Raw genomic sequence first — 15,460 nt, 5'->3', positions numbered from 1 at the left:
GAGATAATATTCACATTGTCCCTGTGAGGATGTACTTCTCCTATCCTGTTTCCAATTGAACCTTCATGTCATTAATTGAAGATTATTGTGTAAGGCTCTGGGCATGTAGCTCAGTGGTAGAGCACTTACCTAGTGTGCATAAGGCTCAAGTTTCATGCCCAGAACCGTAAATACAAGATCAATAACAACAAAATATATTAGTTTCCAAATCTATTAGTATTGTAACAGTTTAAAACAGTAATTTTCTCTTTCATGTTGGTATTTATTTTCTTATTTATTTGGCAGCACCAAGGTCAAAACCCAGGCCTCATGCATGATAGACAAATGTTCTACCACTGAGCTGCAGCCTCAGCCTCTTGTACATTTTTTTGTTGATTTTTACAACTTTTTTAAAAAACGTAAACTTATTCTTAAAATAGATAATTAGCAAAAGATTGGGAAGCATACTGACCTCACCCCACAGTTTGTCAGAATACAACAGACTGTTATAGTGTAGAATATGCTTCCATGAAATACACCATCCATCTAGGATGAGCAGAATGAGTCTTCAGAAATGACTTCCTGTTCTGCTATAGAAAGTGTGCTTGCTGATAACATATAGTTTCTAGGATGAGCAGAATGAGTCCTCAGAAATGACTTCCTATTCTACTATAAAAAGTGTGCTTGCTGATAACATATAGTTTCATTGTCAATGGAGATGACATTCTGAGTTGTTTTCCACAGGCTTGCCTGAGCCCACGTTTTACCCAAAGCATGCCTTTGGAAGATTGCTAAAGATTTGGTAATGAAATCATAGGTTAGCTGTAATAGAATGGGAATAGAATAGAATAGGAAGAACACAGGACAGGATGTCTGGAACCACAACTTACGAGGAGATTGGATGCTACAGTACATCTCCCCGATCTTCAGGACTGACAGAACCCATTGGGTCCTGTTTCACTCAGTTCCCTCTCAGGTCCTAGGACTTTTTCTTTTCTCCAGTCCCCTTAATTGGGGACCTAGAATTCACCTCATTAGCATGGTGAGAGGTGCAAGGTGGACAGTGACCTGGTGGTTGAACTGCTAACACAGCTCCGAAGCACCAGGCTGCTGTCTCAGCTTACCTTTGGGTGTTCAGCCCCATCGTCTGGCTCCTGTCTCTGGCTCTGTTTGTTGCTGGCAGTCATGGAAACCCACTGAAGGATGTCCTCACCTTTCTCTGTAAGGAGCTCCTCTCAAGTGTTAGCTTGCTCTGTATCGGATTACCTCTGTTGCCATGGTTGGAGATAAAAGAACTCTTCTGCCCTGGGCAGTCTACAGTTTTAAAAGAGGGTTGCTACTCCAGGCATGTGGATACTTCAGTCTTAATTGACTTTTGCCAAATGGAAGTGCTGAGAACTGGACGAATGGGCTGTTCTTTATGGATGCATTGTTTAATGAACTCCAGGAATTACAAGTGACAGTGATCAGTATTAGGGTTTATAATGGTTTGCTTCGGATATCTAGAACAGGTATGTGTGTAGGTTACATGTAAGGAGGAGTGGAGAAGAAGAATTATAAAACAAAGTGGGGCTCTTGCCAAACTGTGTGTTGGAGACATTCCTCCACCCGTCCTTCCTCTTCCCCTTCCCCTCGGAAACTGGATTTGGGCTCCTTTAGCTAAGGAAGGCCACGGGTGAGCTGGTGTTTGCAGCCTGCACGTGGTGCTGTCTGAGCCTGGCACTGTCTCTCTCCACGCCTCAGTTCCTCCTTTCAGCATTTTTAATATTGAATGACCCTCCCGAGGTAGGGAATTACTTGGCAGCTCCCCCAGGGATATCTGCTTTAGATATCTATCCTTTTTTATCTGTCTACTGAACTTCCATTTGCTAAATCAAAAAGGTGGTGTCTAGAATGTTTTTCAGATGACTCATCTAAGGTTTTGATGAGTCCGTGGGAATCCAGGGAGTTGGTAGGACTTTTCGACTTTTTTTTATTCATCCTTGGCTTTTGTAATACTCCAAATAGGACATCTTTTCTCGTCCCTCAACTGCTGAGTTCTGTTCTCTGCTCCTTCTCCAGGAGTTCCTTTGTGTTTGAATTTAAGGAATTTGACCTTCCTAGAATGTAATCTAATCAACCCCCACCTCACCTGGTGGATTAACCACTCATCATCTCTCCCATTAGAAGGCCAGTGTCTTGCTGGGAACACAGAGAGCCATTGATTCCTGAGCTCAGGCTGGCTTCTCTTTGATTTTATAATCAGTTCCTAGAGATTGTAGGCGAGCTTTGAATTCCAAGGCTTGGGGTCTGGGAACTCTTGAAACAAGCCTTTGAAGCAGATCTTCTGCCTTGGGTTTGAGAAGGGAGGACCCAACTGGGTGTTGATGGGGGAATGAAGTTGTTTTCATGTTCTAATATAAGGAAACCGATACTTATCACTGCTAGTGTAACACCTTGGGGTTTTTCCTTTTTCTCTTCTTTGTTTTTGTCTTTCGTGTTTTAATGGGGGGCGGGGTTGTATCAGAACAACCGTAGGGAACTGGTTCTCTCCTTACCCTCCTGAGTCTCGGGGCTGGATCTCAGATCACCAGGCCTGCCTCCCTACTTCCTGATCCATCTCACTGGTTCTGCTTTCCCTTGTCGATTCGTTCTATGGCTTCTATAAGAATTATTATAAGTTTGTTTTCTGTTTGAGAACTCTTAAGAAAGTTAGTGCTAAGAGGCAACCTTAATCTTTCCAGAAACCCTCACCGAGGGTAGTGCCCCTGTAAACCTCCTATTGTACAATGACCTAACACGTTTAGTGACTCCCAGTGATGGGTTTGGATAACTAACAATTGCTACAGTTCAGGTTCAACAGATAAAAGGGAGGAAGAAAGAGCACAAGGCAGTTCCTAGGCCTTTAAACATTGTGCACTTTCAAGTGCTGAGGACTCTGTACTTAATGGGGAAGGCCTTGGGTGCATTATTTCTGTACATACTAATCCTTACAAGCTCACAGAACACCCCCGCAACTTTAAATTTGAAGTTCCTCTATTCCAGCTTACTGTTGTAAGACTACATGGTACAGTACTGCCATTTACACACGCCACACATTTAAAGATGTGAAGGTGCAGGGAATATTTGTTCACCCACGCTTAAGCATGACTCCTTAACTCTTGTTAATCAAGCCCCAGAACCCCAGTTTTCCCTGGGATCTTGAAGAATGAAGAAATAAAAGGATGGGAAAGTGATGAATTTGAGTTCATCAAACTTTCAGAGCAACAGACATCTTCCAGTTTACTGTTACTGATGTTTAAGACTTCTCATTCTAGCAAGGATGGAACAAATATTAACTCAATAGTATGTTACTGACAACCAAGTGAAATTATGCCTTAATAATGCTTGCATCATGTGTATGCTGCAGTAACCATGTTGTGACTTGGAGAGGGGAAATTATCTCAGGAAAACCCACCCCAAAAAAAATAATACAGAAAAATCTGCAAAGCTTAAAAAATGAATTTGCAGAGATAAAAAAAATATTCAAATATTTCCACTTAAAAACTGTCTAAATTTTTAGCCTGCAAGTTATTTCTATTTTCTAAGTAAAATTTCCCTATCCAGTGAACACACACACACACACACTCCTCCCAGCCCTCCTTGAGGTCTCTCTGCTCACCCCCCTCTCTCACAATGGTATGCTCTGCATTTGATCGGAAACTGGAGGTGCCAAGCTGTGACAGCTTCTTCAGCTCCACGGCCATTTGCTCCCACCCAGGGTAGGCATGTGTTCAGTGATGGTCTCCTCTTCCACCCACAGGGGCAAATTGAAGTAGACAGTGAAACCATCTTCAAGTTGGCAGCCCTGGTGTTGCAGGTAAGAATTCACTCGCCACTTCTAACCAGCTCCCTTTCATTTCTTGGTGTCTAGCTTAACTGCCTGCAACTCTGAAACTCTTGCCAGGCCAGAACCCGATGGATTTTTCAAACCACTAACCAGTTTATCAGCGAAAGCTGTGACCTGCTGAATTCTGTTTTCAGATCATTTGCATGAACTAGCATGCGGTAATGTTTCTCAAAGACATGAAGAAGTTTAGATCGCATCAAGGGAAGAGTTCAGCCGTATTCCTGGAAAAAGGACTCCCAGTTACTTGAACTTGGGAGGCAACAGTTGTTGTTAGAACAGCTGTAATTTTCATTTAAATTTAGCAACTTTTGTACACGTTTTCTTGAGGTTGTGTAAAGAACCCTTTAATTCTTAAAGGCACTGGCAGCTGAAAAGCAAAGTCAGTTCCTGTACTTGTTTAAAAAGTAAAGAGAAAGCAAATAATGTGTGTTGATTTACCTGGGTCATAGTCTAAAAAGTGTATCCCATCTAAAAAACTCGGCACTGCAATGCAAGTGTATTTATCCTGTGGTCTTAGAAATGCAACAGAGAAATGATTATCTGTGCTTCATATAGACATATGAAGAATATATATATATATATACAAATATATACATGTAAGTCACTTCTGTTAATGGTAGGACACATCTCATGTATACTCGTATTTTCTTATCAATAGTGCCATGTGGGTAGTACTCCTTAAGTACCTTTCTTAACAAGAAGCTCTGGGTTTTGTGAGAGGGAAAATAACCAAGAATAAATCATTCATTGAGCTTAGCATAAATACATATTGATCATGTCTTTATTTTTATTTCAGGAAAGCAAGGGAGACTATACCAGGTAATGATTCCTTTTCTGATCTTACTATGTAGAACGAGGTTCCCCAGTTGTGAAATGAGTTATTTTAAATAATAATGGATGCAAAATGAAAAGAGAGGGGATCTGAGGCTCCAGCCTCACATACAGACCTATTCTTTTGGTGAATGACTTGAAGAATGAAACTTTCTCACAATTTTTAAGGGCAGAGCGACATAAAATTATAACCAGAAGCCCTCCAAAGTTCTAGTAGTGTACCACATCAGTTATTGAGATGAAGAAATCCATGAAAAGCTTTGCTAACTTGTGCTTTCTTTTTTTTAAAGTATATAATGATGCTGTGTGTGTAAGGGGTTCTAATGTATGCAGACACAGATTAAATCCATCAGCTGCTTAGTTAAGGGATTAATAGGGGCTTTCTTCTGCAGCTGCCCCGAAGGGGCCTCACCCTTCATACACTTGACCTAGCTGTTGTATTGTTACCACACAGACACTGGGGCTAAGTTCCTCGCTGGCCACATCAGCAGAGATTGTTTGTGTGAATTCACCCTCGCCGGTGCAGCGGTCCTAGGTAGAAAAATCGGACATTGTCAAAGCCGGAGGGGAGCCTCTGATGGGGAGCAGTGCCCAGGTCAATGACCCACTGAGAGCCTGGTCTCTGCCACGCTAGCGTTCCACTTCTGTAAACTTCACCCAGAGATTATTTACAGATCGCCTGGTACTCATTCCCAGCCAAGTCTTTGAATAACGTGCTCAGTAATGGACTGATAAAATAATGCCTCCCAAGCTTGACGGCTTCCTGTCCTTGAGGAATAATCCACTCTCCCGAGTGATAGAGTAGGGGTTTCTACCTAACACCCCATCATTCACTTACTCACCCCTCCCTCTCATTGAGAGCATTTGAGTGTGTGTGTGTGTGTGTATGTGTGTGTGTGTGTGTGTGTGTATGGATGTGTATACGTATGTTTGTGTATATTGTTGTATACTCATTATACATAGGGACTGATTCCACAGCATTCCACAGCACTAAATCCCCCTCATCTTGTCTTTGTACCCCTATTTCTAATCCCATTCATCTTCTCAGTCTCTCCTACTTTCATATGTACATGTACTCATACATGTATATGATTTGGTGTATCCATAAAGTCTGTGGTTGTATAGGGCAGTTGTGACGTCAGTTTCTGATGGCTTAGGCTCTGTCATGTGGGTCGCCTCCTCTCCCTTCCCACTCCTGACTCTGTGAGATCTGAGCAGGTGTCAGACACCCTAAGCCTCAGTTTTCTCAGGAGTCAAGGGCAGCCTAGCCTATAGGACTGCTGTGAATGAAATTTGGGAAGGTCACTGGGGCAATGTCTACAGTCATCAGCTCTGACTACACCTCAAATGTTACAGTGGTTACTGTCCCCTTAATTGGCGTCAAAATTCTGAATGGTGTCATGGCTACTTCTGAGAAGAGTTGTGCCATAAAGGTGGGTCCGTGAAAGCTGTAACAGCGTGTTCAGGCACTGAAAGGGAAAGATTTGTCTCACCAACTTTCCTTGGTGAGAGCCCAGGACCTGACAGAGAGGGAGGCTGCCATGGACTCACCTGGAGGGATGCGGACATTTCAGCCCCAGATGGCACAGTTGCTCTAGCTGACTTAGCTCCGACCAAGTCTTACCCAGTCCTTCCTTATGGCCAGCTGGTTTCTAGCAGTTTCCTTGAGGAGCCCTAGGTTGAAGATATGTCACACACTGTCTTAAAATTATCCACCTCTGCCCAACAGTGGAGAGAACAGGGAACCGAGGCTCGCACAAAGTCAGTGTCACCCCAAATGAGGCTACGTTTCCTCATCTGTAAGTTGGGGTCTGGAGGAAGTTAGTGGTGTGGAAGAACTATAAATGACAAAGACATTAATTATTGATAGCAAGGGTGAAAGACTAAGAATCCCAAGCAGCTGTCACTGAAGGTGACGATGGACCAGAATCCATTACCACCCAGCCCTGTCTAATCTCCTCCCGGTGCAGTGTATGGTCGTTTTTATAGAACTAGTCATGTAGAAAAGTCAGGCAAAATAAAGTACGACCAGCGAATGTCATCATGGTTAGAGCAAAGACTATAGAGGCAAACTGACTCTGCCATGGACTGCCTGTGTAATATAGAAAAAAATCACTTACCTCTCTGAGTGTTAGTTTCCTGGTGTGTAAAATGGGACTTCTAATCATTGTAAATATGCCGTAGGTTGGTGGGAGGACTGAATTCCTATTTGTGAGATGACTAGCGCTGTTCCTGTAGTCATTGCTTTAATATCCCATCAGAATTTAGCTGTTGCTTGCTGGTCCTGTTTCTGTTGTTAGACAGAGTCTCATGTGGCCTAAGCTTGCCTGAAACTCACTGTACAGCCATAGATGACCTTGACCTTCTGATCCTCCTGTCTCCCCTTCTCCATTGCTGGGATTGCAGGCATGGCCATCATATCTGCCTAGTCCATCAAACTGATGGACATATGTACCATTCCCCTGTTACACCTGCGAGTTGTCGCTTAGATTTTAGCTGTTGTAAACAATGCCAGGGGCAGGGGGACATCTGTGTATGTCTGAAATTATTTGTGTTTTTTTTTAAAGACTACAAACTTTACTTATTTATTTGTTTATTTATTATTATGTTCATGTTTTTATAAGGGGATATCACAGCTCACATGTTGTCATCAAGCTTGGTGGCATTCATGCTTGAACCATTTCCCCCCTTGGTTAATAGCTCTCAGGCACCCAGAGGAGTTCCTTTCCCATGGGAAACGGGCATTTTTTATAACACCACCATAAATTGGGAATATTCCCTCCCCCTTTGAAGGTAGGTGTTAAGCATACCCTTGTTCTGACCCCTGCAGTGAGGTGAAAATTGAAGTCACTCATTCTCTCCACTTACAAACCGAAGCATCCCACCACTTAGTTACTAGGTAATGCTAGGCTTTCAGGATCTTAAAAACAGAGCCAAACAAAACCCCTTTACAAACTCACTTGTGGCTGGCAGCTCCGAGATAAAGCCTGGCTGGGTCAGCTCGCAGGAATTCTGCCTCTGTTTGCCTGTGTTGTGTTACCAAAGCGCTTGCTATCTTTACAGTGTAAGGGCTGACTTAGAAATTCAGAGCTGTCAGCTATTTAAAGCAAATGGAAGTCAGCACCCCACTCCTAATGAACGCCCTGAGAGCAGGGTCTCCTACTGTTTGTGATCAGGTCAACTTAAGTACTTACTCTAAAGGATCCCTGGCAGGAAGCGAAATAAGAAGGGTGGTGCGTGTTATTTTAAAAGGCATTCTGAAAGAAGAGTTTGAGCAAAGCCTGTTTGGGTGCAAAATAACATGGGGAATAGGAGGAGGAAGAAGAGCAAGCAGCAAGCAGAGGTGTGTGGTGCGGAGATGTGGTTGGCATGCCAGGTTAGGGTGTTTGTATGCAGCGGGAAACTGAGGTTTTGGAGGTAAACAACAGTGACCACGGACTCTTTATGTTAGTTTAAGAAAGCAACAGCAACCAGGCAGCTCACAGAGGTCAGGAGCTGTTCTGAGGGCCTGAGTGAGCCAAGGGGTATTAGTGATGCTCCAGAGCTTTGGAATTTAACCATTTGGTTTCAAGTCACTTGATGGATATAGTAGCTACCCTGTCTGAAACTCAGTTTATCTTAATATTGGATATGTAACAGCAGCCTTCTGCGACTGCTTTATTATTACCTCCACCCTCCTTGCAGACCTATGAAAATGGCATTATTGCTGTCCCACTTCACAGGTAAGGACACTGAGCTTTGGAGTCCTGGACAAGTCAACTGTGTTGCAGGTTTCCTTGAATCTCAAAGAAAACACAAACTTACTAGCATAGTAAAGATGGAAATTGACACCGAAACTGACAGAATTGAACACATCTGTCTTATCTAGGACAGGGCTTTGATGAATCAATAAGACCTTATGGCAGCTGGAGAGATGGCTCAGTGGTTACAAGCACTTGCTGCTCTGCCAGAGTACCTGGGTTCTATTCTCAGCACCCACATGGCTGCTAATAACAGTTTGTAACTCAGGTCCCAGGTGATCTAACACCCTCTCTGGCTTCCATGGGTATTGCAGTCATGTGGTCTACAGGCATCCATGCAGACAAAACACCCATATGTGTAAAATAAAATCTTTCCTCTCAAACTTTTTAAAATAAGACTTGATGGTGTATGGAAAGAAATTCAGCATATCCACACACAGACAGGAGTGTGTTTCTTCATGTGTGTTCTTCATGATGTTTGTTTAAAGTTAAACACAGGGGCTGGATGGAGATGTCACCCTTTGGTAACATGCAAGAATCCCTGTGTTCAATCCCCAGAACTGAATAAAACTGGCCTGTTGGGGCATTCTTGGGAGGTAGAAGCAGGAGGGTCAGAAGTTCAAGATCATCCTGGGGTACATGGTTAATTTGAGGCCAGCATGGGCTACATGAGACCCTGGCTCAAACCACCAAAAAGTCAAACCAAGTCTCCCATATTTTCTCCAAGTTTTCAATCTACTCACATATACTGAGTTCTCCAAGAAGGGCCACACCAGCAGTGTTTAATGTCTGAGCATGCTGACCAGTGTGCTGTGGGCTTCATATCACTAGCCACAGTCCCGTGGGGGTATCGGGGGCTTTGTGTTTTACAATTTATGCATTCTGTACCTCAAAATACCTTAACATCTGAAGGATGAGGTGCAAAGGCAACAGAAGCCTGAGTAGGTCAATCCTGTTCTCTTGACCTATTGAGACTTTCTCTCCGGGAGAGTGGACCAGGCCAGGGCACTCACGACAACTATGTGAGCCTGGAGTGAAGCTCAGCATGGTGTTGACAGTAGCTGTCCCAAACATTGACCAGTCCATCTCCCTTACCAGTAGAGAGTGGTGGACAGGAACTACGTACAGTCCTCAGAGGCAAGCCATCCCTGGAGCTAAGGGTGACATGGTAGGGAAGGCATCTTGCATTCCTGCTGATGCATGTCTGCATGTCTTTTGGTGTGGTTCTGGAAACACAGAGTCATAGCAGGAGCTGTAACGTAACCCACTGCGGCCAACTGTGCCGATGCGGCTACCACAGCTAACCCACCTGTCTGTCACTGGTGCAATCTGGATGGGCCGAGTCACCCGAGGCAGGAGGAAGTGACAAGCCTCCCAGGCCTCAGGTTGACTGTCCAGAATCTCGATTTCTCTCACAGAAGGTTCCAGATTCCGACTTTCCGTTTCTTGGGAGAAACGAGCACTTGTGTAAACTCTTATTCTCCTGCCTCCCGTTTCCTAGCTCTGGATTTTAAGAATATGGGTCAGCCCTGTTAACGGCATTCTGCATGTGCAGCTAGTCTCTGAAACTTCCTCATTACACACATTGAAATTTCGTAACTATTAAATAAGTAGCTCTCCAAAGCCCCTGTTGGCTGTGGTTCCACCTGCTCTTATCAATATGATGAGAGCTAAAATATTTTTTTTTTTTTTTTTTTTTTTTTGGTTTTTCGAGACAGGGTTTCTCTGCGTAGTTTTGCGCCTTTCCTGGAGCTCACTTGGTAGCCCAGGCTGGCCTCGAACTCACAGCGATCCGCCTGGCTCTGCCTCCCGAGTGCTGGGATTAAAGGCGTGCGCCACCACCGCCCGGCCGAGAGCTAAAATATTTTTGTTAAAAGTATTTACAGACTTTTGGTTTAACCTGCTTTTCAGCCTAAAACAATTCTTATAGATTTTATTTTTCCTGCCAGCTATGAAGAGTTGACAGTTCAAAGCAGACATGACAAGCGTCCTCAGCAAGCTGGATAATGGTTAGGAAAATCTCTCATCACATTTTCATTCTTAATCGAAATTCTTTAGACTTTAAAAAAAAAAAAAAGTTGAGGGTTGACCCTAGTCCAGCCTGCAACCTTACAAGTTTGGCCACAGAAGGAAAAGCAATGACAAAGGAATTCTAGCTGACTGACAGTGCTTTCTAGAACACTAGCAGATGTCCTGCGTCAGGACGAGTCTTTGATAGAGGGTTGAGAGAGGAAGAGTGTGACACCAGCAAACTTATGTGACTGTGATGTTGAAAGAGGAGTATCCAGGTCACACTTTCATCTCCCACCAATTCTCAAACTGCTTCCAACACAGAGGTGGCAGGTCACTTGCAATTTCCTTCCCCCCTGTAGTTTATTACAGACCCTTAGGGTTACCAGATTTAGCAGACAGAAACCTAGAAGACCAAGTTCAATTGGAATGTCATTAAACTAACAAATAATATCCGAAGTATCTATTCTGACACTTCTAACTAGATTGTTTACTGAGCATTCTCCTCAATGACAATAATAATTCGCAGGCCAATAACACAGCGGTAAAGGCACTTGCCATAACCCGAGTTTAATCCCTGGGGCCCAAGTAGTGGAAGGAGAGAACTGACTCCTGCAAGTTGTCTTCTGACCTCCACACCCTTGCCGTGGCAGGTGTGCCCACACCCCCCAAGGACACAAAATAAATACGTGAATGTGATCTAAGACTAAGCATAATGAAAAGCGTTCACCTACCAGCCTGCTCTGAAGGTGAAGATAGAAGGAAGTGTTTGCTGGGGTCTTATTTGGAACACTGTGACAGGAAAGGAAGGCAGACATTTACTGAGCACAAGCTGGTGCCGTCCTAACATCTATTACAATATTCTCCAGAACAGCACGAACATGTCACCATCCCACCTTTTAAAGTAAATTTGGAAGCTGGGGCATGGTGACACATGCCTTAACCCCAGTACTCAAGAGGCAGAGATAGGAGGATTGCTATGAGTTCAAGGCCAGCCTGATCTGCATAGTGAATTCTGGGCTAGCCAGGGCTGCAAAGTGAGATATTTTTTTTTTCCTCTAGTAATAATGATGATAATAATAATTTGGAAACTTGGGCTTACAACGGTTAATTTACTTTAAAAGGTGTGAGGCTGGCAGGTTCAGCACCTGTCTGTCTTCATGACGTGATACTTCCTGCCATGATGATAATGGACTAAGTTTTTAACTGTAAGCCAGCCGGCCCCAATGAAATGTTTTCCTCTATAGGAGTTGTCATGGTGTCTCTTCACAGCAATAAAAACCCTAACTAAGATGCTAGGCAAGCACTCTACCAACGGAGCCTCATCCCTAGCCCTAAACCCAGTTCTAAATCCCAAACCTTATTGGTGCAAATAACATGTGTAAGGCTGGCTGGTTGGTTGTTTGGTCTTTTTTCAAGGTATCCCCTAGTTGCTTTTGAGTCTGCGCTGGTGGAACAGGGGGTGGCAGGAATGCACCTCAAGCCTCAGTTTTCTTATCAGCAAATTAGAAATAGCACCTACACCTTGGGTTGGTATGAAGACAAAATAAGTTCACATAAACACAATGCTGAGCATTCCTTGAGGAAGTAAGTGCCCAGGGTTGGAATCCTTTGAAGACGGTGATTGGATTTTTCTTTTTTAATTGTTCTGTGGAGGCAGAAATGAGAGATCCTAGGAAGGTGGAGACCAGAAGTAGCCTAAGAATAAATGTTCACCCCTGAAGCCCCATGAAGGGGTTTTTCTTATGGAGATAAAAGGGGAACCTAGCTTCAGCAGAGGTGCACACAGGTCTATTTAATTATTTCTTGCTTTGTACTCTGCAAATAGCTACAACCTGATTTGGCTTAACGTGTGACCCGGAAGTGACTAAAAGGGGTTGGGAGGGAACTCCAAGAACGGTGAAACTCTGCAGCTTAGGAGAGTAGGAGGGACCCCACCTGTCCAGTCACTGGACCTTTCCCAGCCCCTCCCGGGCTCACCCTCCCCTCTTTGGAACTCATTGCCCCTCTTCTCTTCTGGTGGCTGAGCGCCAAGTCTCCAAGATCAAACTCTTTGGTCTCAAACCTGTTGTTACTAGTTACCACTCGGCCTTGGCAAACCTTGAAACATGGCCAGGCCTCTTTCCTATCTGCCAACTCAGGACCTGGACCCAGTGAGTTCTGTTCACTTACCTGGCTGATTGGAACTGTGCTCTTTACATTCTTGGCCCATACAGGTAGAAGATGAAGGCAGTGCATTATCTTAGCTGATACGAAATTGACTCAAATCTATAAAAATTATTTTTAAAAACTGGCTACAATAAATAATCAGAAATGGTACCAGGTTGTGGTTGCACAAGGCCTTCAACCCCAGCACTAGGAAGGCACAGGCAGGCATATCTCTGTGAGTTCAAGGCTAGCCTAGTCTACATAGTACATTCCAGGATAGCCAGTGCTATGTAGGGAGATCCTGTCTCAAAAACTAAACAAACAAAATGGCATTAGGATCTGGGAATGCAGCTTAGTGTTCTAATGCAGCCTGTGGCACACAAGGTCCTGGGTTCTGTCCCTGGCTGGGGTGAAGGGAAGGGAAGGGTCCTATATTTTCAGGTTAGGGATATAGCCCAGTTAGTAGAGTGATGGCCTAGTATCCTTGAAGCTCTGGGTTCTCTTCCCCAGCACTCCATAAACTGGATCTGGTGGCATAAGCCTGTAATCCCAGTATTTGGGAGGTAGAGGCAAGAAGTTGAGATGTTCAAGGTCATCCTTGGCTACGTAGAAAGTTGTCTGCCCTTGTTCAGGATTAACTTCTAATGAACTTGCTTCCTACAGTCCTCATCCTATCCCAGGCCTAGGTTCCCAGAACGGAAACAGAGATAGGTCATGGGGTTAGGACCGTTACCATGCGTACTTTTGGTACGTGCCCGTATACAAGCTGGGCGTCAGGGATATTTTGTGTGGTCTGATGAGCTTCTGTGAGAAGTCGGGCTTCTAGGCTTGGCTGAGTTTACACCATGTTTTAAGATCACATTGAAAATAGCCATGACCTGGCATTGTCATATATTTAAAACACTTTTCAAAAAAACCTGAATTTGGAGCTGGGCATAATTATACATGCATGTAATCCTAGCGCTTGGGAGGTGGAGGCAGGAGGATCAGGAATTCAAGGCCAGCCTCAGCTACATGGCAGGTTCTAGGCCAGTCTGGCTGGGCTGCCCTACCCCTTCTCCACCCCCCAAAAAAAAGGGGGGGGTTCAAAAATTGACTGAATCTGGTATATTTTGATATTAAAAGACATGCAGTCTGTAGTTTGGTTTGATTTGGTTGAAGAAATGCCAAGTGAGAGAAGGTAAGACATTAAGTCCTGTTACCTGTACTCAAATCCTTCATGCAGGTAGTCCGGTTTAAGTTAATCCTGCTTAATCTAGTTTTAAAAGCAGGCTGTCACCACCCAAGAAACACACATTCTGATGGAATTCAACCATGGCCACCGGAATAAGGAAATCTGAAGCCTGGTGCTAAAAGAGGTCTGTCTTCCCCTTGCCAATGCTGTCCCTTCCTGGTTTTCTGTCCCCTCCTTGAGGACCCTGGGAGAGGTGACAGCAAGTGTGTAAAGCGTGTGTGTAATTACAGCTGCATCATCCTTATTGCGAGTTTGTTACTTCACCTCTTAAGTGTCAGTTTTTCTATCTGTGAAATGGGGAGGATAATGTTCACAACACAACCTCAGACCAAGGGTTTGATCCAAGCTTTACCACCCTGTGGCCATGGGCTGTTGTCCTCTAGGACTGCCTTAGGAGATTGAGTGATGCCATCATGCTGTGTCCCTGCTAGGTCACCCAGAACTTCCTGAAATTGCCCTCCTGTGGTGGGCACTCAAAAGCCTGGGTCAGCCCTCCGGGGCATTTCTCTCACTTCAGATAGGTGTTTCCTGACACTGCCCCTATAACCTGTTTTGTGTTGTGTTTATTCTACGGCACCAACTCCTAACCCACTCGCTAGGTACAGATTCCCGGCCTTTGTGATTTAGCAGGTCTTGAATGGAGCCTGAGAACCTGAATTATTTTTTTGTTTGAGACAGAGTTCCATATAAGTCAGCTGAGGCCCTGACTCACCTTGTAGCCAAAATGGCTTTGAACTTTTGATTTTCCTGTCTCTGTCTGCAAAGTATTGAGATTGCAGGTGTGTACCACCACATCTGGTTCATGCAGTGTTGGTGATGGAACCCAGGAACGTGCGTGCTAGACGAGTATTCTTCCAATAGAGACACATCTCCAGACCCAGACCCTGAAATGATGACAGGTCAGAGATGCTTTTTGACTGAGGACTGGGTTATATCCTGATAAAATGACAGTAAGTTAAAAATACAAGTCTGGGCTGGAAAGATGTTAAGAACACTTCTGTGTTCTTGCAAAGGATCAGGTTTGGCTCCCAGCACCCACGTCATATTTTACAACTATCTGTAACTCCAATGCCAGGGGATCCAAAGCCCTTCTCTGCATTTCTCAGCCACCAAGCAAGCATGTAGTGCACAGACAGACAAAACACTCATACATGTAAAATAAGAATATCAAAATCTTAAAAAAAAAAAAAACTAGTAAAAATACTTCTCAAATTTTTTGTGTTTTGTTTTTCTGAGACAGGGTCTTGCTACATAGTATATACTGGCCTTGATCTCACAATCCTTTTGCCCCAACTTCCAGAATACTGGTGATTTCAGGAGTATGCTACTCTGTCTATTGATAATTGCATTTAGTACACCTAACCTTCTGAGTGTCGTAGGCTAGCAACCCAGTACTGGTTGTTTACTGTGCCGGCTCCATGGCTGAGTAGGACCCACAGCTTGCCACTGCTGCCCAGCAGCATGAGAGAGGATCCGACCTAGCCAGGGAAAAGGTCAACATTGAACATCTAAATCACGCTTTCACACCATGCCAAACTGAAAACTTGTGAGTTGGCCTTGTGTCGGGGATTGTGTGTGTGTGTGTTGTGAGTTTGGCACATTTGCCACCCTTTTCTCTAGGAACTAGTAGATGGATGTATGAGAAGGTCT

The 15,460-nt window shown here is 44.1% G+C and overlaps 1 protein-coding gene across 8 annotated transcripts in view; it reads left to right on the top strand.

Moving 5' to 3' along the window:
- Positions 1-15,460, top strand: part of Frmd4b (FERM domain containing 4B) — a 338,430-nt gene that overhangs the window by 268,327 nt on the left and 54,643 nt on the right. For all 8 annotated transcript variants that reach the window (XM_006972576.2, XM_006972575.4, XM_076567443.1 and 5 more), the window contains 2 exons: positions 3,761-3,817; positions 4,644-4,666. In XM_006972576.2, the coding sequence (XP_006972638.1) occupies positions 3,761-3,817; positions 4,644-4,666 (80 nt within the window). The remainder of the gene's footprint in view (positions 1-3,760; positions 3,818-4,643; positions 4,667-15,460) is intronic.

This window comes from Peromyscus maniculatus, chromosome 3 (genome assembly GCF_049852395.1).
Source record: "Peromyscus maniculatus bairdii isolate BWxNUB_F1_BW_parent chromosome 3, HU_Pman_BW_mat_3.1, whole genome shotgun sequence".
NCBI lineage: Eukaryota > Metazoa > Chordata > Mammalia > Rodentia > Cricetidae > Peromyscus > Peromyscus maniculatus.
The sequence above is the reverse complement of the archived record's forward strand: the minus strand, read 5'-3'. Positions and strand labels throughout refer to the sequence as shown.